We start from the raw sequence: 24032 nt of genomic DNA on the forward strand, positions 1-24032 counted from the left end.
TCACATTTGCTACTGATTTGTTTCAATCGAATTCTTATGTACACCAACTGTTCTGCTTTGATATCCCTGTTATCTAGTTCAGGGTTTGTTCCTCTTTCTGCGGGGTGGTTGCTCTGTGATATCCAATCTATTATTTTGAGCCTTTATGTGTGCAAAATTAGGAAGGTCCCTCATCCTTGGCTTACCCCGGTTCATTGGTTGGCCACGACAGTAAGGTGCTGTCAGCTTTTATATTTTTCCTTTTGAATTTTGTTTGTTTCACAGTTCTTCTTGTAAAAAAATAAAAAAAAATAAAAAAAAAGTATCAAAAAGCTTGATTTTTGTCTTGTTTCATTTCTTTTTTAAAATAAATTAATTGGTCAATGATATGTATATAATTTATTACTTTTTTTTTAAAACAAATCAATTCATTAATAAAAAGTCATCCATTATCTACAAATGAAATCTAAATTAATACAAAAAATTGAATCAAATTAGGGTTTCTTTTATCAAAGTTATGATCGTTGAAAAGTAATAAAATCTTGCATAATTCTCGCGATGTGTGCGAGAATTTATTACTTTAATGATTTTAGCTTTTGAATTTGTTTTTTCATATTAATTACTTCTTCCGTCCCATAATATAGTTCATGTTTTCCTTTTTTGAAGATTCAAAATATTGTTCATGTTCTATTTTGGGATACTATGTAAAGACTATTACACCCTCACTTTTTTTTAATTCTATTCATTATATTTCCTAAATTACCCTTGATTTTTGTAAATATTTTTCTACTTTTTTTTTCACTTTTTCTCTCCAACTTTTGTCTACAAATAAGCATTAAATATCTTTTCTTATTTGATACAATACTCCCTCCAATTTTAAATACTTGCTCCACTTTTCATTTCCGGCCATACTTGTTCCATTTTATTATTTGAAAAGCTTTTACAACATTTAACTCATTTCATTCAACTAGTGGACCCAACATAAATAATATTTTATTAATTTCATATTCTCTCTCCTCCAATTCTCTCAACTACTTCCGCTTTTTACAATTTTTTTATTCTTTCATGTACCTACCCCAATACTTTCATATTTTATAACTTTCTTCAATTTCTTCTAAAACTCTGCACATGGAGAAAAGGAGCAAATATTTAAAAACGGAGGGAGCATTAGATTAGAAATTCATGACAAGATTACCCGCAAATTAGTGCAAATTATGTATGTATTTCATTAATATTTTTCTCTTTTAGCTATTTATACATAGCCCTTAAAGCAACCACATTGGTGGAGTAGCTCAAAATTTCTCTCTCCAATTTTAATTCTTCCACATCATATTCCATTAACTTGAGTAACTCATTTACTTTTTTCACAATGGTGAGCTAGCTCACTACAATAAAAATAAAAGGAATATCATTTATTTAAAATAAATACATGATTGTATGATTTTTTTTTTTATTTTTTTTATTTTTTTTTTGGTGTTTAGAGAGCCACAAGGGCGGTGGTAAGGACATGTTCACATTTACTGAATTGAACTAGAAGAAAATTAGGAGCTGAACTGAACTGAAATTAAGTAAATGTGAACAGGCCCTATTAAATAAGAGAAGGAAATTAGGAGCTGAACTGAAGTGAACTGAACTGAACTGAAATTAAGTAAATGTGAACGAACCCTAAGAATCGATCCCAAGATCATCTGAAAATGGGAGGAAAGCTCTAACCACTTGAGCTATCCCTCACTCTCATAGATTGTATGAATATGTTGGGGTTTCACTATTTATTAATTCTTTAATGTATTATAAATCACTTAAATTATTTGTACTACAATTACATTTTACACACAAATAAGCCAAAAAATTATTGTTAAAATCGTGCATCGCACAAGCCTAACCTATTATATATACATTTTAGTTCAATGATATATCAATATTGACTTTCTTCTTATAACCAAATAGATATTTTAAAACTATGTATTGAACCATTCCTTTGGAATAATAATTCCATTTTATTAATTTGGATCTTGCTTGTTAAATTAGCTTTAAAACAAAAATATATCTTGTATATATTTGATAAATTATTACCAAGAACATCTCATTTCGAATGAAAAAGGGTCACTTTTAAACTTGAGGTTACTATTTTTTTTTTTAGAGAAAGGTTACTATAAAGTTACATATAATTTAGTGAGTTTATAAAAATGGAGGAATTAATAATAAATAATTGTATTAATGGTACAATAACATACATGATTTTTTTTTTATTATGACTATATATTTTAGACATTCATCATTTTTTAATTTTATTACAAACTTAATTAAGTAAAATATATTGAAGAGATTTGAAGGTATAAATTGTGAATTATTGTCATATTTAAATATATGGAATTATAATTATATTTATGATAAACAAAGTAATATATACTTAATTGTTTCGAAAAAAAAAAGTAATATACACTTAAAAATAATATTTTATTCAAAGATATAAAAAATTTGTGTATCAAAACTTTCGTGAATAGTACTATCTATGTGTTTAGTGAATATATTGTGTATAATTTACAATAAGCATTATGATATATAATTTTTTTTTTTAAAATTAAGAGCTAGGAAATGGAGTCATCATGGATAAATTAAACATATATATTATATTACATGTAATTGCTAGAGAAAATTGTAAAAAAGGACCTTTAAATGATCGACTTTTTGAAAAATAATCTTTTAAGTGAAAAATGATCTTTTATTAAGTTATATTTTGTTTATATGGGGTACTTGTGTCAGCTTGCGAGGTGGTAAATCTTAGAGCTCCGGCTGTGTTCACTATCACATATTAATCACATGACTTATTTTCAAAAAAAAAAAAAAAACAAACCCCTTTCCCGACCTCCGTGAGAATATTACATGAAAGGGTTCGGTCGAGAAATGATGGAAATTTGGGAATTTTTTTGATTTTAATACTAATTCATGATAGTCAACCCCGAATCTCCCACCATGCAAGCTCACCCAATTCAAGTACCCATTCAAACAAAATACAACTTAAAAGATCCTTTTTTTCCACAAATTTTCACTTAAAAGGTCATTTTTCAAAAAGTCGACCACTTAAAAGGTCCTTTTTCACAATTTTCTCTAATTGCTATTTGCTAATTTCATGTATTTTAAGGCCAAAATATAATTGCCAATAGTTCAATAATATATAATGAATCGGGCATTGTTTTGTTGTAATTTAATATTAATTGGTTCACTAAATTTTGTAATCTGCAACTCACATGATTCACATCAATGTAATACCAATATAATATCCAATATATAACCAAAATTGCATTGAACTAACAAATAAATAAAACTTCAAAGATAAAAAGATTATCATTTATTTAAAAGTCTATATATATCATCACATAATTAGTGATAAAAGGAATTTATTATAAGTGTAAATAATTTATTAACTACGAGTAATTCCTTAATTTTTGGGTGGAAGTAAGGGTGAAGATCTGCAACAACATAAATGTGACCCATCGGTGTATTGTCGACATGTTGAATCCTTGCAATAAGGATCAATATCACTACAACTAGTATTGCAATCTTTAACCTTGAAGCAAAGTGGAGCATTGATGACTATTTCATCGGGCGATATCACTCTTGTGCGTTTAGGTTCTGCGCTTGTGATTGTTCCTGATTTCAAAACACGTAATAATGGTCAAATATGTGCATAACATAAAAACAAACATAACAAATGAAAAAGAAAAACAAATGAATTAAACAAGTACAAAATTACGTGTTAGTGTTATTAAAACACAAATTTAGTCCATACTACATGCAAATTAAAGTACATATGCTCATTTTTATCACAAAAGGACGATAATTTGTAAGCAAATTAATAAGTAGTTACCGCGTAATATGGCGAACAAGAAAACTGAGAGAACAATAATACTAGTAGATGAATTAGTCTTCATCATACTATATTATTTTTTAAAAGCACGGATTATAATGTAGAGTATTTTATTGTATTTTATGACGAAATTATTGAAGAAATACTTCATATTTATAGTAGTGCTAGTGGACATAGTTCTTGAGATCGAGTATCAAACTTTTAAAAGAAAGAGAAAACACAAATTAGGTCTATAATGTATATTTGGTATGTTGGCATTTTTCTCTTGATTTTAGCTTAGAAATAAAATAAAAAAAAATCCAAAATTTATCCTGTCAAAAAATATAAGAATGAAATTGGCCTGGTAAATGCACTTAATTAGAATTTTTAACTTACATAATTAAGAGAAGAGAATCTTTATTAATTTAGCTAGAGTGTAAATTTTTAATCAAAATTTATAAACTTACATATTTAAGAGAAGTGAATCTTCATTATTTTAGTTATTTAAAGAATTAAAGTAAAACCAACTATGAGGATCGAGGAGGAAGTATACTCTTGAGTCTTGATTCTTGAGAAGTTGTGAGTAAAACTTGTCTAATTCATTCTTGTTAACAGAATACCTTTTTTTAAAAATATAAAAATTGAAAATAAGTATATACTACGTATATTATATACGAGGAGCATGTCAATTACGTGGATCATTATATTTTCAGAGATATTGTATTAAGATTTTTTTATAATCACACTATGTATATTTTTTTTTAATAGAAAGGTCACACATTCATACTATGTATTTTAACTTTTAAGATATGAATGTTCAAGATGTAATAAAGAGAACGGCGTAGAAATTAACAAATTAAATGCTTGCATATACTATCTTTTTATATCATATACTAGAATTTTTTTTAGAGTAAATATATATATATATATATATATATTTTAATAAAATTAAATATTATGTGAGTACTCCCTCCGTCCCTAAATTAAAAATCTTTTTCTCTTTATTATGTGAGTAATAAATGCTAGAAAAAGGCTTCGCATTAAGGGACGGAGAGAGTACTCATTAAGAGAATAGAATTTTTGATTAATTTTGTAATTGGTCAGTATTCAACTATTCAACCCCCTATAACAACTAGTTTGTTGCCTTTGCCCTCACCTTCACCATTTACAAACTGTGGAGTACCTTTGACTGTAGTTAGTATTATACTTTATGTACTCAAAGTATATCAAATACAAGTACATACTCTTATAGTGGATGATCAAGTAACATTTTTTTTTTGTTTTTGAGAAACAAAACTTAGGGCCTGTTTTCATTGACTAAACTGAACTAAACTTATTAAAGCTGAATTGAACTGAATATTTTATAAGGGAAGAAAATTAGGAGCTGAAGTGAAGTGAATTGAATTGAATATATTTTATAAGAGAAGGAAATGAAGAGCTGAACTGAAAATGATCATATGAGAAAAAGGCCCTTAGTTGGTTAAAGCTTTGAAGCATAATATTCAAGACATGAGACAAATCGTCAAATACAATATACTCAGTAAAATTTTTTGAAGTATGCTTTAAGTTAAATTATTTAAATGTTTATTATTATTATTTTTTTTGTTACAGAGTTACATTAGTTATATTATAATGTCAAATAATATCAGAAAAGAAATCCGATCACAATCGCTAAGTTTCAGGATAAAACTCCATTAAATATTACAGTAGTACGCTCTTAACTTTAACCAATCAACTTAGTTAATCTATCTCCATCGTTCGATATACATCCTTTGTCATCCATATTATTCTTTGTCATCACAATGAAACAAGCCGTTATTTCCAAACCAAGCCTTTTCTACAATAAGCTACCCATTCATGTCTCGTGGCACTCGTTCACAACAAAGAAATCTCCGTATATTCGGATCCGTAACAAAGAATCTCACCCCAAAACGTCACCGTTTAATCCCTCCAAACTTCTGAATCTTTCAATCTTACATCAAACTAACAATGGCGTGTTTGGATGATCCCACTTTCACATATAAATTCACAAAACTCCATTGATGAACTCAAGAAACCTTCAATTTTAACAACCATGTCAAACACGCCCTTTTCGATTTTCTCTCTCCTCTTTCTTCTCATCTTTTTCCCCACTTCAAACACCCTAAAAGCCCCATTTTACCCCTCTGATGTTCTTCCTCTTCTTCCTAAAGAGGTTTCATGGCAGGTTCTTAAAACCCTGAACCGGGCGGTTGACCTTTTGCCGATTTTTGTGGGGGCCGCTTCTTCTTCCTCGAATAATAGCTTGGATTGGAAAGGGGCTTGCTTTTATGAGAATACTGCTTGGCTTGAATTTCACAATAAAAGTGGTAGTCAATTTGGCGGGGGTACCCTTCATATTAAGGTTTGTATCAATTTTTTTTTTTAAATCAATTTTGAGTGATATTTGAGGTTTTGCTATGTGGGTTTTGTGAATTTGGACTTCAATTTGATTGAGTTGTTATTTTTTTGAATGAAATTGATTTCTTTTTTTGTTGGCATGTGTGTATGTTGTGTTTTTGTTTGCATATGAACTTCAGTAGGATTAATTTGTTTTTGTTCCTGAACTTCTGTTTAATATTGGCAAGTGGGTATATTGTGAATTTAGCTGAAATTGATTGATGAAGAATACTGTATAATTTTAGTTGAATTTGGTGTTCGTTTTGATTGCTTAATTATAATTTGAATGAATTTGAAAACTAAGGCATGTGTTTGTGCGTGTAATTTTACTTTGAATTACTTCATTTGTGAAGTTTTGTGGGAGCTTGGTGAATGGAGTAGTGCGGTTAAAGATGAGATATTTGGAACTGTTTGATTAGGTTTGAATGGGGGAAAAAAGGGAAGGGGAGTGGGTTATTGGCTGTTTGATGAATCCATGGGGTTTTGGTTGGAGAGTAATGGAGATTGAATATTTAAGTTGAGAGAAACGGGGTGGGGGGAAGCAAAGCGAAAGCGGGGAGAAGTGGAGTTAGAGCTAGGAATATGGGGAGAGAACCAATCAAATGCAAAAGATATATTAATACTAGGCTATCATCTTTTCCTTATCTTCCTCGCCAGTGATATGTCCTTCCATACTGTGTTTGGATCGCATTTTTGGAGGGAGAGAAAGCGAGGGGAGTAATTTTGGAGGGAAGGGAAAGGAATGTTGTTCTTCCTAATCTTCCTAATCTTCTACTGAACACCACAGGTCATAATTAGAATTTCGAAAAGTTGTACAATATTATTATGAAATGTAGGGCATATACAATTCAACAGAAGGACTATAACTCAATGAGTGAAAACAATTATATCATGGCTTGTTTTACTGTAACAGTGGAGAAACATGCAAAATATTATAGCATGTCGCTCTTGTAGTAGTAATTTAGTTGTTTCTGTTTTGCGATCAGTTGTGGCATTATTTATACATATGCACTTATGCAGTTATATGAATGTCTTATAAGTACTGTGGATATGAAGATATCGGTTTGGATATGCCTGGAAGCAACCTCTTTATGTTACTGCAACTATGAGAGTTTAGAGATATGTTCATGGGAACATAAACTTAAACCTTTTTTTTATTTAGATTAAGTTCAGTGGCTACATGCCTACAAGTGAATATAGCTAAGTTAGCTCTATGTCTCTATGTTATGTGTTCTCCTGTATCACCTTCCTTGGCATACCTATGTCAGATATGGGTGTGACTCTTCAGACATGTCGGTGTCAATTACTATATCCTAGTTTGATACTTTTGGTGGGTCCCCATACATAGGGTTTATGTATGTTTAATGTACATATGATATGCAATTTATCAATAAATGATATAGTGTAGAAGGGATTGGCTTAGGTATTCTTATAACTTTCAAGTTTACTGTTATTTGGTTAGCTAATGGGAAAAGAAGATAAAAAGATGGGTTCATTGGCTGTTTGGTGATCCCCTGGAGTTTTGAGGAATGGACTTAAAATCCATATTTGGTTTTAGTTTGGGAATTGGGAGTTTCAGTGGATGGGTGAAGGATGGTGTGCACAAAAATATAGATAAACATAGTATTACAAAAACATATGTCAGGTGGTTTTTTTTGCATGTTTTCGGTCAATGCTGCCAACAGTGATGAAGATTGAATAGTATATGTGGTTTACAAGTAGTTGTGAAGCTACATTGTGAACTAGTTTTCTGATGTGTCTATATTAAGGAGTCTAATCAGAGGTATTGCTTCTTCACTAATCACTAAACTTTTAGTCTTTTACACAGAAGTATTATCCTTCTCGGCTTCTAAGCTCCTTCTAATTTTGTAGAACAAGACTCCTAATGTCTGCTACAGTATGGATGTTTTCTTTGATATCATGTTTGTTGCTTGTACAGTGCCTTTTGTGTGTTGTATGGGTAGAATTTTCAATGGACGTTTTACCCTCCTTGATATGCTCTTGACCTGTTGTAGGCTTGTAGAATGTAGGTGGCTTTCTATTCCTTTTTTTTATCTTCATGCATTATCATAGGATCATTTGTCAAAACCTTTGATTATGGGTTTTGTCACTTTTTTGTATGTTGGTTTTGTAAGCCGTAAGATGCTTATGATTATGATCCTTGAAACTCTGAATTACATTAATCGCCTATATTTGCTATGCAACCAGGTTAGCAATGCCCATAGCTGGACCTGTATGGACATTTATGTCTTTGCAACTCCATATCGTGTGACTTGGGACTACTATTTACTATCTCGGGAACATACTCTGGAGTTCAAAGAGTGGGAAGATATAAACGAATATGAATATGTGAGTTCATTTCATTTTGGGCATTTCTTCCTCTCTGACTTGGTTATTAGTAATTCATTGACACTATCTTTATTTCAGGTAAAAGAACATGGGGTTTCAATTTTTCTTTTGCAAGCTGGAATGCTTGGGACTTTGCAAGCTTTATGGGAGGTCTTCCCTCTATTTACAAATACTGCTTGGGGTGAGAACTCTAACCTTGCTTTTCTTAAGAAGCATATGGGGGCATCATTTGAGGAACGCCCTAAACCTTGGGTTACAAACATTACCACTGATGAGATTCAATCCGGAGACTTTCTTGCTATATCAAAAATTCGTGGCCGTTGGGGTGGATTTGAGACTCTGGAGAAGTGGGTCACTGGAGCCTATGCTGGTCATAGTGCTGTGTGCTTGAGGGATTCTGATGGGAAGCTATGGGTTGCAGAATCTGGACATGAAAATGATAAGGTCAGTGTAGTTATGTCTCCATTCTTGATACTTGAGTTGAAACTTGGAAACTTCTTATTTGTACTTATTGGCCCTCATTTGAACTAACCTTGATCTATTTGAATTTTGAACGTATGTTTAGCTATAAATTGCAATTGCTAGTGCTTATCTGAACTTTTGGACTCTTATCTAAATTCACCTGAATTATTGGTCCTTAAATGAACTTATTTATCCCTAAACTTATATTAATGGTAAAATGCTGAGCATTATTGTGTCTTGTACATGGTTATCTCAAGGCTACAACTTCATATGTACATAGTTTTTTTGAATTTGTGCACGTCTGTTTTTTCTGAAGTTGCTGGTAATGGAAAAGTTGACTAGTTCAAGCTTCAAGGGGTTTAGTCACTTTTGTGGAGGACTGTTGGTTCTTGTTTGAAATTTCAATTCAGAGAATGAACTAAATAGTGGTGTAACCGTGTAAATTTTATACCTTTTCTATAGAAACATATTTTTTCTTCATTTATTAGTGACACTTGTTAAATGTTTCTGTGCCCCCCCCCCCCAACAAAAAAACCACAAAAAAACTGATTGATTTGGACAGTCATGTCTCTAGAACATGGCTGTGAAACTTGTGCTTGTTATCATCGACTTGTTACTAATTAAATAATATGATCGTAGGGACGGATTTTGAGACTGGAAAGGTGAGAGAAATGTGGAGATCTTAAGTCCCTCATTTCTCATTGTGCTAAAGATGTACAAGTATGGGAAATTTTCATAGATTTCCGCTTCCTTCACCATCTCTTTATCCTATAAAATCCTCACCACTAAACCCCCCCCCCCCCCTTGTTATCTAGAGTCAAGACAATTTTTTCTTCCAATGCTAACTTTAATCAGCTTAGAAAACTATTTAATTGAGAAACATGGTGAATCAATGATGTCCTGTCATTTTGCTATGATTCTGCAGAGTTTTACAAACTTTATGAATATATAAATGTCTGTATCAACTAAATCAACTCAAATATAATTTAACCATTTGCTGCTTAGTGATAAGTTGATAACTTTAATTGTTATCTTAGAGGTTTACCTGGCTTCATTTGTTTTGTATCAGTTTGACACTGAATTTTTGTAATTTCATGTTACAGGGAGAAGATGTTGTAGCTTTGCTTACTTGGGATGAGTGGTGGGAATATGAGTTGACTAAAGATAACGCCAATCCCCACATTGCATTGCTTCCCTTACATCCTTCTCTACGTGCCAAATTTAATGAAAGTGCTGCTTGGGAGTATGCAAGAAGCATGGATGGGCAGCCATATGGTTACCATAACCTTATTTTCAGCTGGGTAGACACTATTGATAAGAATTATCCTCCTCCTTTGGATGCACATCTGGTATGACATATTTCTTACATTCTCTTTAAGCTTAGTCCTTTGTATTCTGGGATTATTGAATTCCTTGAAATTGTCCTACCATTCTTTCCAATTTAAATTCTTTGTATGGGTAACTCTTGACTAATGAGTTCATCTTTTCACTTTACTTTATTATTTATTGTCAATACTCTGCTTTATATCCTTGATGTCATATCACGATAACATGAATATTGATTTTGATGCTCAAGAATTTGTGTTCACTCTGCGGCAACTTTTAGCTGCATACACAGTTTGCTGCTAATCCTTGTACAGTTGTAACCACACAATCTCTGAATTGAGAATTCCCTGTAATTAAACATTGATAAATGGTGTGTGTACTAGTTATTATCACTTGTAAGTATCAAAACATGAAAATTCTTTAAATTTTGTTGCAGGCATTGATATATATATATATATATATATTTTTTTTTTTTCTGTATATATCTTTTTATTTTATCAGAAATTGGTTATTATGTCAAAGTTCGAATAGTAGGATAAGCATTATTAGCTACATATCATTATAAACCTTGACTTTTCTAATTTTTTGCAACATAATTTTTTTTTTTTTTTTGGAAAATAACTTCATGGACTTGTTCATATGTTGTACTTCCTGCGTTCTATGAATCACTAATTTTATTGCAACAATGGACTTTTTGCACTATTCATCACTATTGTTTGACCATATAATATGATTTATACCTTTAGCAAAATATAGTCATGTGAGATCTTGTTGGATTTGTCTCATAAAATACTTTCACAATATCAACCTTTTACAATTTTTACTCTTACATAATTATAGATATTTAGCATATAAATTGTGCTTTGGGATGCGTAATTTCATCCTTTGTTGCAATATTAATAGAACGCACACAAGATAAGCACGCCGCCCGCCTGCTGGCCAAATGAATTGAAAGATTCAAGTTTGGTTCGAGGAAGTAATAGGTATTACAGGTGGTAATGTTTTATGTATACAATATCTTAGATTATTACTATCATTATGTCAATAGGTTATTTTCTTATTTGAAAAGTGGTAGCTAATCTTTTAGTGTCTTAAAAGTTCGAAAGTGTTTAGGTATATCAGTTGTTTGGAGTGTTTATCCATTAGTTTTATCAGTCTTTTTTATGTCTTTATCACTTTCAGCGTTAGATATTTCAATTTCACTTTTATGATAAACATAATTAAAGGCCTTTTGATGTACAAAATTCATGATCTGACTGATGGTTTTATTTTATAGTAGTACAATTTAGTTTATTTATACATCTCTATGTTTCCTTTTTTTCAGGTTGCTTCTGTAATGACAATATGGTATCAGATGCAGCCTGCTTATGCAGCCAACTTGTGGAAGGAAGCATTGAATAAGCGGTTGGGAACTGAGGTAAATGTTCCATAATGTCTCTCATTCTTAGTTTTTGTGATTGACTCATCTATTGTCCCAACTGATCGATAAGATGTGAACGGTGATTAGTTGCTTCCTGATTAGCATGTTCTATTGAACCACTGAATTTCCCCTCGTGTGCTACCACCCTTTATTTTTAAGGAACATTATTTTATGATAATCAGGGAAGGAATGGAATGTTGTCTCTAATAAAAAAAATTGTTACAAAAATATTTATACAGGGATTTGACTTTTGTAAATGATTTTTGCTTTTTTGCGGCTACCCTTTCTCTATGCAGGATCTTGATCTTCCTGAAGTTCTTGTAGAAGTTGAAAAACGTGGCTCATCCTTTGATCAGTTGCTTGCTATTCCTGAGCAAGATGATTGGATCTATGAAGATGGATCGTCAGTCTCGTGTGTTGCTTATGTTCTTCAAATATACAAGGCAGCTGGACTCTTTGGGCCACTTTCTAGTTCCATTCAAGCAACTGAGTTCACTGTGAGTTTTTTTTATCCTCACTCTACAAATTTTTTAACTGGCCCTGTTTAATGGGGTTAATCGCTGTCCTCGTGCTTCATATAATATGTAGCATGATTCAGTAACAGTGCCCTTGCGTACACCAAAATCCCCATAAGGCCCCAACGGTCTTTTAACAATACAGCATCACTTAAGATTTTTTTTTTATTTTAATTTTTTTATTTTAAATTTTTTTATCACTCAGCTACCTTACGATTTGATCATCGTTTAATTGCTCCAATATAAACAGGCAGCTGAACTGCTAATATTTTAATGTAACTCGGGGCACAAGTTTGAGGACTTCTATTCTCACTGTCTTTGTGAAACGAAGGATTGATATGTTTTGCTTTGATTGCAGATAAAGGATGCCTACTCACTAAAGTTTTTCGAAGATGATCTAAGTCGGCTTCCGAGTTGGTGCAACGACAATGATAATGTGGAGCTTCCTTTTTGTCAAATCCGAGGAAGATATAGAATGGAATTGCCCGGTTACAATACCATTGATCCGTACCCACATATGAACGAAAAGTGTCCATCCCTTCCTCCAAAATATTACAGACCAAATAACTGTTAATGAGTCACACTAGTTGGTTTTAGCCAAATAGCAGGATTTTTTAACTTTCATGTTATTTCTGTACATAATTTTCGTGTAAAAACATCATATGTAGGTTGATGTAAGGTGTATATTTGGTTCAGCTAGTCATACCATAGATAGTATTGTATGTACACATGATTAATCTTAATGCAAACTTTTGTTGTAGCTTGATTTGACCTTGATTATATATAAGTTTCACCTTTGCTTTTAGCAAGTGATCTCTCAAATTGATTCTTCAGTTATGGTTACAAATTTACAATCGATCTTTAGTTGTATGTCGGAGCAACAGCTCCCACATATTTTCCTGCATATCTTCGCTGAGAAGATCATTCACAAGTGATCAGTTGTATTTCACTATAATCAGGAGTTTTGTACTTCATTGATATTGACAAAGTTTCCCCTGAAATCGAAAGGCTTATAGCAGCATAGAATAAGTTGCTGCAGTAGCATAGTTATTTGTTACCATGTTTACAGTCACATTTAAATCCCCTCTTATAAAGGGATAGAGTACGTGCAGCTTGCATATTTTACACTTCTGCATCCAAGCCCTCGTTTGTCTGGCTAGCAGTTCCAAGGTCTTGGTTTGAGTTCTTCTCGTGATGGCTAAGGACGCGATCCTGCTCATTAGAGATGTCCTGCAATCAACACATAGATTTGAAATCTTTCGTTATGTGGTGTCTTTTATTACCATTTAGCATTATAGTTTTCAATAAGTTGGAAATAATCATGTTTAAGATGGTGGTTTAATGGTCTTTACCAAAATTACCCACAAATGTAATTCCATTATTCCTTTTCCCTATAGTGTACCAAACAGCCCCCACTGGATCATTGCAATTTACTAGTATTAACTTTCAATGTTATTTTTGATCCAAGTTTTGTCTTTAGGTAATTAAAACAAAATGTACTATACTAATATTGGATCTTGGGTTAATTTATGATTAGTTGTTATTAGTAAACTTGACTAAATTAGCATTTTTCATGCACTTCTTACTTAGCGCACATGTTATTAAGCTTGTTGCATGCTAGATTGCTAGCATATCGATTGTCTTCACATGACAACCTGTATAGTTATGCATAAATCAAATTAACTACGGATTCCAAATGCATTAGACATTATTTGATCAAAGTAAAAAACTTTTTTATTATTATTTTTTTATTTTTATTATTTTTAATAAACAAAATCAAATAAATAATTGGACATAATTTGTGTTAATAACAAGTCTATTATTTTCTACTGTATGAGAAACAAGATCTATCTACTATGGCTTGAGCCTTAAGAGAATGGTTTTTTCTCCAACTTTATAGATACCTCCAAGTTCCATGTTCATGATTCGAGAAAAATATGTGACACAGATGCCGTAAGATTGTTTTAGGATTAGTTTTTGCTGTAAGTATTTAAGCGAATTTGAATGGAAACATGATACAATGGCTTGAGCAACAAACACTTGACTTGTTAGTTATTAAGAGTGTACTCGGTTATTTAATTTCTACTGATAATTGCTGCGACAATATGTACCTTCTTATATGGAGCAAAAGTCAGCGGTTTAAAAAACTATTAAGCGCTGAGATCTGAGACTGAATTAGCCGAACTTATTAAGCTCCAACATAACTGCACACAGCAGAATTGCATCCTTTCATAACGATTCAGTATGTAATAAGCGGTTGTTTAATACAGTACGTTTTGCTGATCCAAATTATGCCGATGAAGGATAAAATCAGTTCATGAGCACTTGAATTCTGTTACAATTTTTTTATCGTCTGTAATTTCTCGTCATACATACCTTTGAAAAACCCGGATCGCTTGGACTGTATGGGGAAGAATTCAACATACCTACAGTTTGAAGGCCAAATGCCAAGACAGTAGTAATTCTTTGACAATTCTCTGTTATGCATCTATTTCAGGGTCAAACTAGGCAGAGTTTTTACAGGATAGCTTACTCTTCCTAAGCAAAAATAAGTAAAACTGGCAAAATGGCAAGGCAAATTGGCCATCTCTGAAGTCACTAAGAATGAAAGTTGTACGCATAATCAAAGAGTAGTAAATTAGAAATCAACTCATCATTTCATTTCTAAGAAAAATTAGTATCTCGGATACACATACATTTGTCAGATTTCAATACAAATACATCTTACATAAGTAAAAGCAGGCAAAATAGAGATCTTAACTTCTCTACACATAGCTAGGATTCACAGTAGCTGTAAGAAAAAGAATGTTACTAGTATGCATCAGAAATGTGCTGTAGGGCAGTCAACAGAACTTTTCAACTTGACAATGGTATAATCTATCATTATTCAGCCTTGGCCGGAAAATGGTTGCCACCACTTGCTACCTTGTAAGCATAAAAGGCAGTCATGAATGCACTGCAAATAACAAGAATGAGAAGAATGAGAGATGGATGAGAATCTATCAGAGAAGGAAGAAATAACATCAAGCAAAGGAGCTAGAAAAAGATGTTTTAATTAACACATGCATAAATTAAACATATGTTAGCATAGCATATGATTATGAGTTAGGGCCTGTTCTCATTAACTGAACTGAGCTGAGCTGAACTGAACTGAGCTGAGCTGAGTTGAACAGAACTAAACTGAACTGAAATGAAATGAATATTTTATAAGAGAAGGAAATTAGGAGCTGAACTGAACTGAGCTGAGATGAACTGAACTGAATTTCAACGTAAGAGAACAGGCCCTTACTTTGTATGTCATGGTTTTTCACAGTGACTAATCATAGGCTTTGTAAATAAACATATTTAATTGTGTATTCTAAACCTCATATCATGAAATCTTAAGTGCTCATGCATGAATTTTCCTGGTTTAACTGTTTAAGAGTACTTAATCTGTTCCAGGATATAAGTCGTTTTAGCTACTTCATTTTGATCCAAAATATAATAATAATGCAATGTTGTATTTCAATTAACATTAGCAATTTAACAATGTAGACCAATCTAGAGCAACATACTAATATTAAATGTAATGCAAATTAAACCAAATTTATTCAAATTCTTATGTGTAAAAATTCCTAAAATAACATGTAGTTGGGGTAACATTTAGCCAATGATTTACAAGTGTAACATCACCCAAGGCTCCTTTTAATTTCATGGAGAACTCTTAATGGATTTAGCCGCCATGAAGATGCAAGGAAGCCATGCTAATAATGAAAAGAGAATAACAGATTATGGAGTTTTCTAATCAAGGTACCTGATCATGGCAATTACTCCAGCAGGCATTATCTTTGATGTCTCCATATAGCGCTGTCCCATAACATATGTGAGTCCAGTTGCAGTCACTGTTGAGATAGATAGATAGTTCAAACTTCAAATACTATGCTTCAAGATATTTCATTCAAAGAATGAAAGCATCCAAAAACAAACTAGTTTCTTCTGCATGTTTGCCAAACTTTATCCAGATAAAAAAGTATCATAGAAGTACTTGTAGTCTCAGAATGCACCACAAATAATCTTAAAAAGTTAAGGAACTGCAATTTTTAGAAAGCCTGCAAGGATGTGTGCATTGCATTGGACAAGTACACTTTCCTTGGCATTATTTATGATCAGGAATCATTTGCATTTAGAAGTTGAACTATATGCTAATCTACGTGAAATTTGCATTGCGGTAATCTTTAACTCAAAAAGTCTTTTATAAACAGCTCCAATGTGTTCAAAGGTCCTCATTTAAAATTTGGTACTCCTGATCAACGAGCTTCTAAAGGCCGAGATCTCCAATTTACAAGAAGTTTGATAATATATGGAATCTTTCGGAATCAGATTCAGGAAAGAAAAAAACTAGCAGTCCCACTTACAAGGGTATAGAAACCCTTCCATAAAGTTAGATCAACATTTCACATCAAAAATAACATATTGCTGTGTAGCTATCCTCTCTTTTATCAGCTAAATTTCGGTTACCTAGAGCTAAGAGGTGTACCAAGAGTCAGCACAAATTTTATCTATAGTTAGTACACAACCACACAGGTCATATTGCTTGCACAGTTTTCTGCCCTGCTTCTAGCAGTACCTCATATAACTATATAAATCTTCCTGATCAAACCCGCGAATTAACTTATCTCACAATACCTCTTAGATAGTCATTTCTGCTCAAAAAGTCATTAGTCATGGCCAACATCAATGCAAGGAAAAGGTCAAATACCATTAAACCTTATCATCAAGACAAAGATCATTTAGTTGAACAAACCTTAAATAGCAACAACACAATCCTTTCCCCTAAAATCTGAGGTGGCGAAAAACCGATTCAGATAATGATTCTTCACATTAAACAATAGATCAACCAAAAATAAAATAAAATTATACATTATACAAGCTGCAAAATCAATACAAGTCACAATTCTCACACATCTAGCAAGGTTCCAACTTCCAAGAAGACATAGCTCTAAATTGTTAACATTGCGATGAAAACACACATGATCACATTATAAAAACCAACCAAAGATCACTTATGAAGAAATTCATCACAAAATTGCCCAAAAAAATAACTTTGAAAAGCCAATTGAACATAATAACATTTAATTAAGCATACCAGTCTCAAGAATCAAAGCAAAGTATGAATTTTTGCGCTTTTTGAAAGCATTGAGGCTCAAATAACCAGCTAAAATGAGCAATAAACCAGCACCAGCACCCCCACCAAGTGAAGCCAAACTGCCTTTCTTGGCATACCCGATGAGCCCGCCCAATACAAGAACAAACCCATATGGGATTGTGAAGCAAAAATCATGCATTTTCGACTAATGGGTATTTGAGATTATACAAAGATTGATCAAATTTGAACTGGGTTATCGGATTTGAGATCGACGAAATTGGAGAGAGAATTATTCGAGGAATTTTGGAAATGGTCAAAGGGAAAGTGGGTATTGGCGTGTGGCCACCTTAAGCTATTGCAATTTGGTTAGTTGTATTAAAAAATTAAGAAATGGAAGCAATAATATGTGATGAGTAATTACTGATTAGTTGATGTCAACGACTCTCCAATCCTAGTTTTTCATTAATAATTTATGTTTGTAATAAATTGGTCATTCCTCATTATCTATGCTTTATCCAAGTTGTTGAATGTGGAGAAGTGACCACTGAATTCTCGATTATCAAGTTTAACTCTACTAGTGAAAAAAATTGTACATCTTAATCTTTGAGGTTGAGATTCAATTTCCATTATAGACACTTTAAGGATTGGACCCCTTACTCTTTCGCCTCTTTCCTAGTTTTATATAGGTTAATCTAATTTTTAGTCATCATCCTATTCACTTAATTGATTCTTATGTGGGTATTCTTAGTCCATATCATTTCATCAAGATTATCATTTTTATTAGTGGTTTTAAACTTTTATTGGCCATCTAGACTTCTTCTTTTTCAATTGCATTTCCAATTGCATTTCCACAAAATAAGTTTATAATTGTTTTGAGCTTGACAATACAATACGGGAATGAGAGTGAGAAATTAGAATGTAACAGAGGCTTGATGAGAAATGTAGATTTTAAATTTTCAGCTCAAATTAAGTTTATAACCGTTATGAACTCGACAACTCTTGGTAAGAAAAAAGATGGGAAATTTGAGTGTAAGGATGACTATATGAGAAAGGTAGAGCTTAACTTCTCGACCATGACCATATTAAGTTAATAACCATTATAAGCTCGATAACCCTCTACAGAAGAGACAATGGGGAACTAAAGTGTAAAGTTTGCTAGATGAGAAATGTATGTAGAGTTTAAGGAAGTGACATATAACTAATTGAGAAAACCATTAGTAACAAAGCTAATTTTTTAAGATCGATTAGTAGGTGTACCAAAATATCCGTATTTACAAATAGACGAAGATGTAATTTATCTTCCTCTCTTTAGTCCTTACATGAGTTAGCTAATTTTCTAAGATCGATTAGTAGGTATACCAAAATATCCGTATTTACAAATAGACGAAGATGTAATTTATCTTCCTCTTTTTAGTCCTTACATGAGTTACATCCACTCCATTCCTTTACCTAAGCAAAATACTACACATCCATGCAAACATATTGTTAAAACAAAACTTTTAAGCACCCAAATAACACCCCTAATTGTGTATAAGCTTCATGTCTCAGGTCAAGACTAAGATCAGCAACTTCCAATGCACCAGCAAACTTTCAACATTTTTTACCAGAACAATTTTTTCTCTCTCCAAAATCCCAACTTTAAAGATGAAATCCCAACAAAATTCCAAGAGACCCACCTGCCCATCTTGCTCTAAACCTCTTTCTCTCTGTCTTTGCACTCGACTGAAACACCCAAATCTTAATAACAAAGTTCATGTCACCATTCTTCAGCATAGCTTAGAAAGAAAACACCCTCTTAATTCTGCAAAAATTGCTAAATTGGGTTTGAAAAATGTCGATGTTTTCACTGTTACTGATGTTATGTTTGAAGCTCAGTTTGATATTCAGCCATTGGAGTTGGATAGTACAGAGATTTTGTTAGAAGACGAATGCACGTCAACTGTTTGTGAAAATGCCTCTGAGAGTTTAGAGGTTAAAATTTCTGGAAAGCGGGGTTTTGATCAGGTTACTGATCTTGATTCAGAAGCTGGGTACATTGATATTTCAGACTGTGAGAGGCTTTCGGGTTGTATTCAAGAAAATGTCGATAAAATTTTCGAGTTTGAAGGAAGTGGTGGTGCATTGGCCAAGAAAGATGTTCACTTGCTGAAGCAATGTGATGCAGAAGTTGCTGGTGTTTGTGATAATATAACTAGTAAAATTGTGAAAACAGAAATTCCTAAAGCTGTAATGAGTGTAACTATTGGTAAATATGGAGAAATCAGCAACATTTCTCATCAGTGGAAGCTGCAAGATGAAGGGAAAACACACAATCTTGAGCATCTGGCCGCGTCACCAGAAGCTCTGGAATCGCTAGCAGGAGGGTTTGTGGTAACGAAGCTGCAAAAGAAGCAGATCAGTGGGAGTTTAGAACTAGAACAATTTGAAGAGTTTCAAATCATGGTTCCACCAGGATCAGCACTTCTGTTTCCTGCACAAAAGGCGATGCCAGCTGAGGCAGTCGACTTTGAAGTGAAGAACTTGATTGTTTTAGACGGAACTTGGTCAAAGGCGAATAGAATGTATAATGAGAATCCATGGTTGAAAATTATACCGTCTGTGAGATTAGACATGGAGAAGTTGAGCATGTTCAGTGAAGTTAGGCGTCAGCCTAAGCCCGGATATTTGTCTACCATTGAGAGCATTGTGTACGCATTGGAGGCTCTAGGAGGGAGCGAGAAGTTAGAGGGGCTGGATAACTTATTAGATGTTTTTGAGTCCATGGTTAAAGACCAGAGACGATTCAAGGAGGAGGCACTAAAAAATCTATCTTCATATCGATGATTAACGTACCAACACAATGTACCTACATGAGTGCAATCTTGATAAACAGAAATATATTTAAATCTTGCTGATTATTAATCATATTCTTCTCTTGTCCTTCACTTTGTGAGTTTGCTAGAATCCTGCTTTAGTCTCTATCATCTTGCTTCTTGCAGTATCAGGCTGTTTAACGTTTACTTCTACCATGTGCCTTGCCGTCATAGAGTATAACATATATAACAATGTGACTGCTGCTTTGGACTTGGGCATCCATTATGCAACTAATGCAAGTTAACATATGATAATGGCAGGTTAAGAGTTTTTGCAACTAACCTGCCTAGTATCTTCATACTAGCTACTTTGTGTTATGCAACTAACCTATCTTAGTCTCGTACTATGTTACTTCTATGACTATTTAAGCATCACAAAGATAACTAACCTATCTTAGTCTCACATTAAAGTCATCAATCCCTTGTTCTGACCACCTCTTCACCCAACAACGAAAGGGTTGTCAAAACACCCTAAACCAACAAAAACCACAGTAAACTGAAAAAAAAAAAAAAAAAAAACACTTTTGCACATTCGATTTGTATGAATACTACGACGTATTTGTACAAATCATTTTCTGAAATTGATCGTAGACCTGAATTGATAGCTCTATTTAATTCCGGCAATTTTTTACTAAAAAAAATGAAATCTAAACCATAATGATTGGCCTTGGCCACAAGTCCACAACAAAAGAAAGCCCAAAATTCTTTCAAATCCAGTCCATATTATAAATTGCTGAAATGCTGATAAAACCTTTCTTCTTCTTCTTCAACACTTTCAGTGAGAGTAACCAGAAAAAGTTTACTTCTTCAACAGCCAATGCTAAACCTCCTAATACGACGTCGTTACATCCCTCTAACCCAATTCACTTCATCCTTCTCTTCTCTCTCCTCCGACGCCGACGACCCACCTTTCTCTCTCATCCCAAAACCCCAAAACAAGAACAAGAAGGAGAAACAACCCCACAAAAATCCCCAAAATGCCCCCAATTTTCCTGTAAATTCCGACTTACCCTTCGACTTTCGGTACTCATACTCCTAATCCGACCCGTCTGTTAAGCCCATTGGATTCTGTGAACCACCCAAGTTTTCTCCGTTTGGGCCGGGCCGGCTTGACAGGAAATGGACCGGGACGAATGCTCCGGCCCAAGGGGAGACAGAGGAGAGAGAACAATGGGAGAGGGAGAAAGAGAGAGTTTTCGGTGAGCCGCTTTCTGAAGAAGAGGTTGCTGAGCTTGTGGAGAAGTATCGTCATAATGATTGTAATCGCCAGATTAATATTGGTACTTTTTCTCTCTCCTTTTATTCAATTCAATCCGTTAAGTTCATTAGAGGTTCCGGTCTGGTAAAAACATAAAAGTCGAACATTTGCAAAGTTAACATTTGGGGATGATCATAAGCTTCTACATGGGGTTGAAATGTTTGGATTGTTTGGTAGCTTCTTGTGTGATAATGTGGATGGTTTGGTTAATTAGTTTATGAACGTGCTTGAGTATTGTTGAAATTCATACCCAATATAATAATTTGGATTGTTGTTGGTTTGTATTTGACAAGAAATTAAGAATTCAACATGTCTTAGGGGTGTATGAGTATGCAATTTGCTACCTAGTATAGGCAAAATGTGCCACATTTATGTATTAATTCGTCTTTGTCTGTTCGCGGTTTGCAGGAAATTGAGGTACATATGTGACATGTACTTATAATCGTGTTCGTGTTAATCAATATTATGTATGTATTTGTTTCCTCCCTGATCATTTAGCAGAAGCCTAAGTGTAGAAGAACAATTACCTGCATGAATCTTGCTGTATGCTGGCCGTTTGAATGTTTGATGAACATAAAGAATTAAATTTACAGTATTCTAGTTACAAAATATGGAGCATAATTTCAAGGTTATGTACTTGTGTATGTAATGCGAATATGTATATACATAGTTATTGATTTCTCGCATTAGGGAGATTAATTGTCTTGACTCATGGCTTTGTGTAATCTAGTACACTTATTGTGGTCCATCATAGTGGCTGCTATGTCCTCATTAAGATAGAGTTACTCAAAATTGGCTTGACATATTTGTTTTTCTGTAACTGGTTTAGGGAAGGATGGAGTTACACATAACATGTTGGATGACGTCCACAACCATTGGCGGAGAGCTGAGGCTGTGAGGATCAAATGCTTGGGAATTCCAACGCTTGATATGGACAATGTTTGCTTTCACCTGGAGGTACTGATCTAATAGTGTCTACTTTTTTGGTGGGAATTCTGGTCATTCAGAGATGTTGATTTTGTGCTCTTGTATCAGGTGGAAAGGTCATCTACCGCCACCTGAATGTTTTACTTTTGTATCGGGGTAGGAATTATGATCCCAAAAACAGACCTGTGATTCCTTTAATGCTTTGGAAGCCTCGTACTCCAATTTATCCGAAGCTTGTGAAGAATGTTGCTGATGGCTTGACTTTCGAAGAAACCAAAGAATTGAGGAACCAGGGGCTTAATTCTCTTGCTCTTATGAAACTCAGTATGTTATTTCAAGTTATCTCTCTGTTCTTTCAATTGCTTAAGAAGTTATGATTTATGAAATATTAGGCAGCATGATTTAAAAAATAATAATAGGGATTTGATGTGTTTCCTTAGCCAGGAATGGTGTGTATGTGAATGTGGTTCAAAGAGTGCGAGATGCCTTCGAGACTGAAGAGGTAGTGAGACTGGACTGTACCTATGTTGGAACCAGCGATTGCAAAAGGATTGGTGTGAGACTAAGGGTATATCTCTTTACTTAAATTTGGCTTCTTTCACATTTTCGTTTTTAACCATCATTTTGAAATCTATGCAGGACCTAGTACCATGTATCCCAATCTTGTTCAAGGACGAGCATATGATTCTTTGGAGGGGAAAGAGCGACCAAGACAATCAAGCTAGCTATAGAAATGAGCCATCAAATTTGTAGTCATGAATGAGAGTCGCTCTGGTATTACTTATTACCCAACATCTTATCACTACTGTTGGCTTGATGGCTTCAGGTTGGTCCAAGTAAGAGATGTACTCATTGACCTTCGTCAATCGTCACACTTTCCTATATGATAAATGGGAAGATTGTTTCACACAATCAGGAGGTTTCTCGTGCTTGAAGCTGCTGTATGTCATGTAGATTTGAAGCCGGACCATCATTACACATACTTCTATAGTTCTATTTAAAGGCATGGATGACAGTGAGTCCTAGTAATTGCTGCTCTGAGTTCTGGTCGTGGCTGTGGAGATGATTGGAGATGAGAAGAGACACCTGAGGATTGTCATGTTCATTGTGTCATCATGTTTATTTCATCTGAAGCTTGGTCAATATCTATAACAGTTGACAATGCACAAGCTGTAGCTTCAATTGTTGTGGTTGTAGTGATTCCTTGCTCTACAGTTTGTACCCTGATAATTACAAAATCTAAATGAGATTTAATCTTGTAGTTATTCTATGTCAAAATATGAACATACATCTATTAACATTTCTTCTCGACTTGGCAATGTTGCAATTTTTTATTTTATTTTACTTATTTTTTTTTTTATTTTTTTTTTTTGAACATCCACTAAACTTAACTGAAAAACTAATGAACCCTCAAATTCTCCTTGCAAACAATTTCTATCATCATGTGCCTGCAGGACTTCATTTCTAAAGACTGTTTGCACACATCGAGTGAGAAGATGCTTTGCATTTTTCCATATATGGTGGTGAGATGTGTGTAAGTCAACAGGGATGCAC

General features: G+C 33.5%; 3 protein-coding genes and 1 pseudogene across 3 annotated transcripts; 3 read left to right on the forward strand and 1 right to left on the reverse strand.

The window, feature by feature from the left end:
- The first annotated feature begins 5635 nt into the window (after nucleotides 1-5635).
- Nucleotides 5636-13096, forward strand: LOC110723816. The gene is made up of 7 exons (XM_021903202.1): nucleotides 5636-6209; nucleotides 8453-8593; nucleotides 8672-9037; nucleotides 10159-10404; nucleotides 11706-11798; nucleotides 12098-12298; nucleotides 12675-13096. The coding sequence occupies exons 1-7, from the start codon at nucleotides 5829-5831 to the stop codon at nucleotides 12888-12890; spliced, it is 1644 nt and encodes a 547-aa protein (XP_021758894.1). The 5' UTR covers nucleotides 5636-5828; the 3' UTR covers nucleotides 12891-13096.
- A 1840-nt stretch (nucleotides 13097-14936) lies between these two features.
- On the reverse strand, nucleotides 14937-17832 carry LOC110723817 (protein FATTY ACID EXPORT 5-like). The gene is made up of 3 exons (XM_021903203.1): nucleotides 17442-17832; nucleotides 16110-16197; nucleotides 14937-15272 (listed from the first exon to the last, which is right to left on the reverse strand). The coding sequence occupies exons 1-3, from the start codon at nucleotides 17638-17640 to the stop codon at nucleotides 15200-15202; spliced, it is 360 nt and encodes a 119-aa protein (XP_021758895.1). The 5' UTR covers nucleotides 17641-17832; the 3' UTR covers nucleotides 14937-15199.
- Nucleotides 17833-18829: 997 nt separating this feature from the next.
- On the forward strand, nucleotides 18830-20380 carry LOC110723572. Its single transcript, XM_021902921.1, has one exon. It carries the CDS (start codon nucleotides 18981-18983, stop codon nucleotides 20262-20264), a length of 1284 nt encoding a protein of 427 aa, XP_021758613.1. The 5' UTR covers nucleotides 18830-18980; the 3' UTR covers nucleotides 20265-20380.
- Nucleotides 20381-20502: 122 nt separating this feature from the next.
- On the forward strand, nucleotides 20503-23789 carry LOC110723819 (annotated as a pseudogene).
- The last annotated feature ends 243 nt before the right edge of the window (nucleotides 23790-24032 follow it).

This window comes from Chenopodium quinoa, unplaced genomic scaffold, assembly GCF_001683475.1.
Source record: "Chenopodium quinoa cultivar QQ74 unplaced genomic scaffold, ASM168347v1, whole genome shotgun sequence".
Classification (NCBI taxonomy): domain Eukaryota; kingdom Viridiplantae; phylum Streptophyta; class Magnoliopsida; order Caryophyllales; family Amaranthaceae; genus Chenopodium; species Chenopodium quinoa.

Coding starts and splice junctions, on each gene's coding strand:
- LOC110723817 (XM_021903203.1), bottom strand. CDS start 17,640: ATGCATGATTTTTGCTTCACAATCCCATATGGGTTTGTTCTTGTATTG. Junction 16,198..17,441: donor TGCTTTGATTCTTGAGACTG/GTATGCTTAATT, acceptor CTATCTCAACAG/TGACTGCAACTGGACTCACA. Junction 15,273..16,109: donor GGAGTAATTGCCATGATCAG/GTACCTTGATTA, acceptor TGTTATTTGCAG/TGCATTCATGACTGCCTTTT.
- LOC110723572 (XM_021902921.1), top strand. CDS start 18,981: ATGTCTCAGGTCAAGACTAAGATCAGCAACTTCCAATGCACCAGCAAA.
- LOC110723816 (XM_021903202.1), top strand. CDS start 5,829: ATGATCCCACTTTCACATATAAATTCACAAAACTCCATTGATGAACTC. Junction 11,799..12,097: donor ATAAGCGGTTGGGAACTGAG/GTAAATGTTCCA, acceptor TTCTCTATGCAG/GATCTTGATCTTCCTGAAGT. Junction 12,299..12,674: donor TTCAAGCAACTGAGTTCACT/GTGAGTTTTTTT, acceptor CTTTGATTGCAG/ATAAAGGATGCCTACTCACT.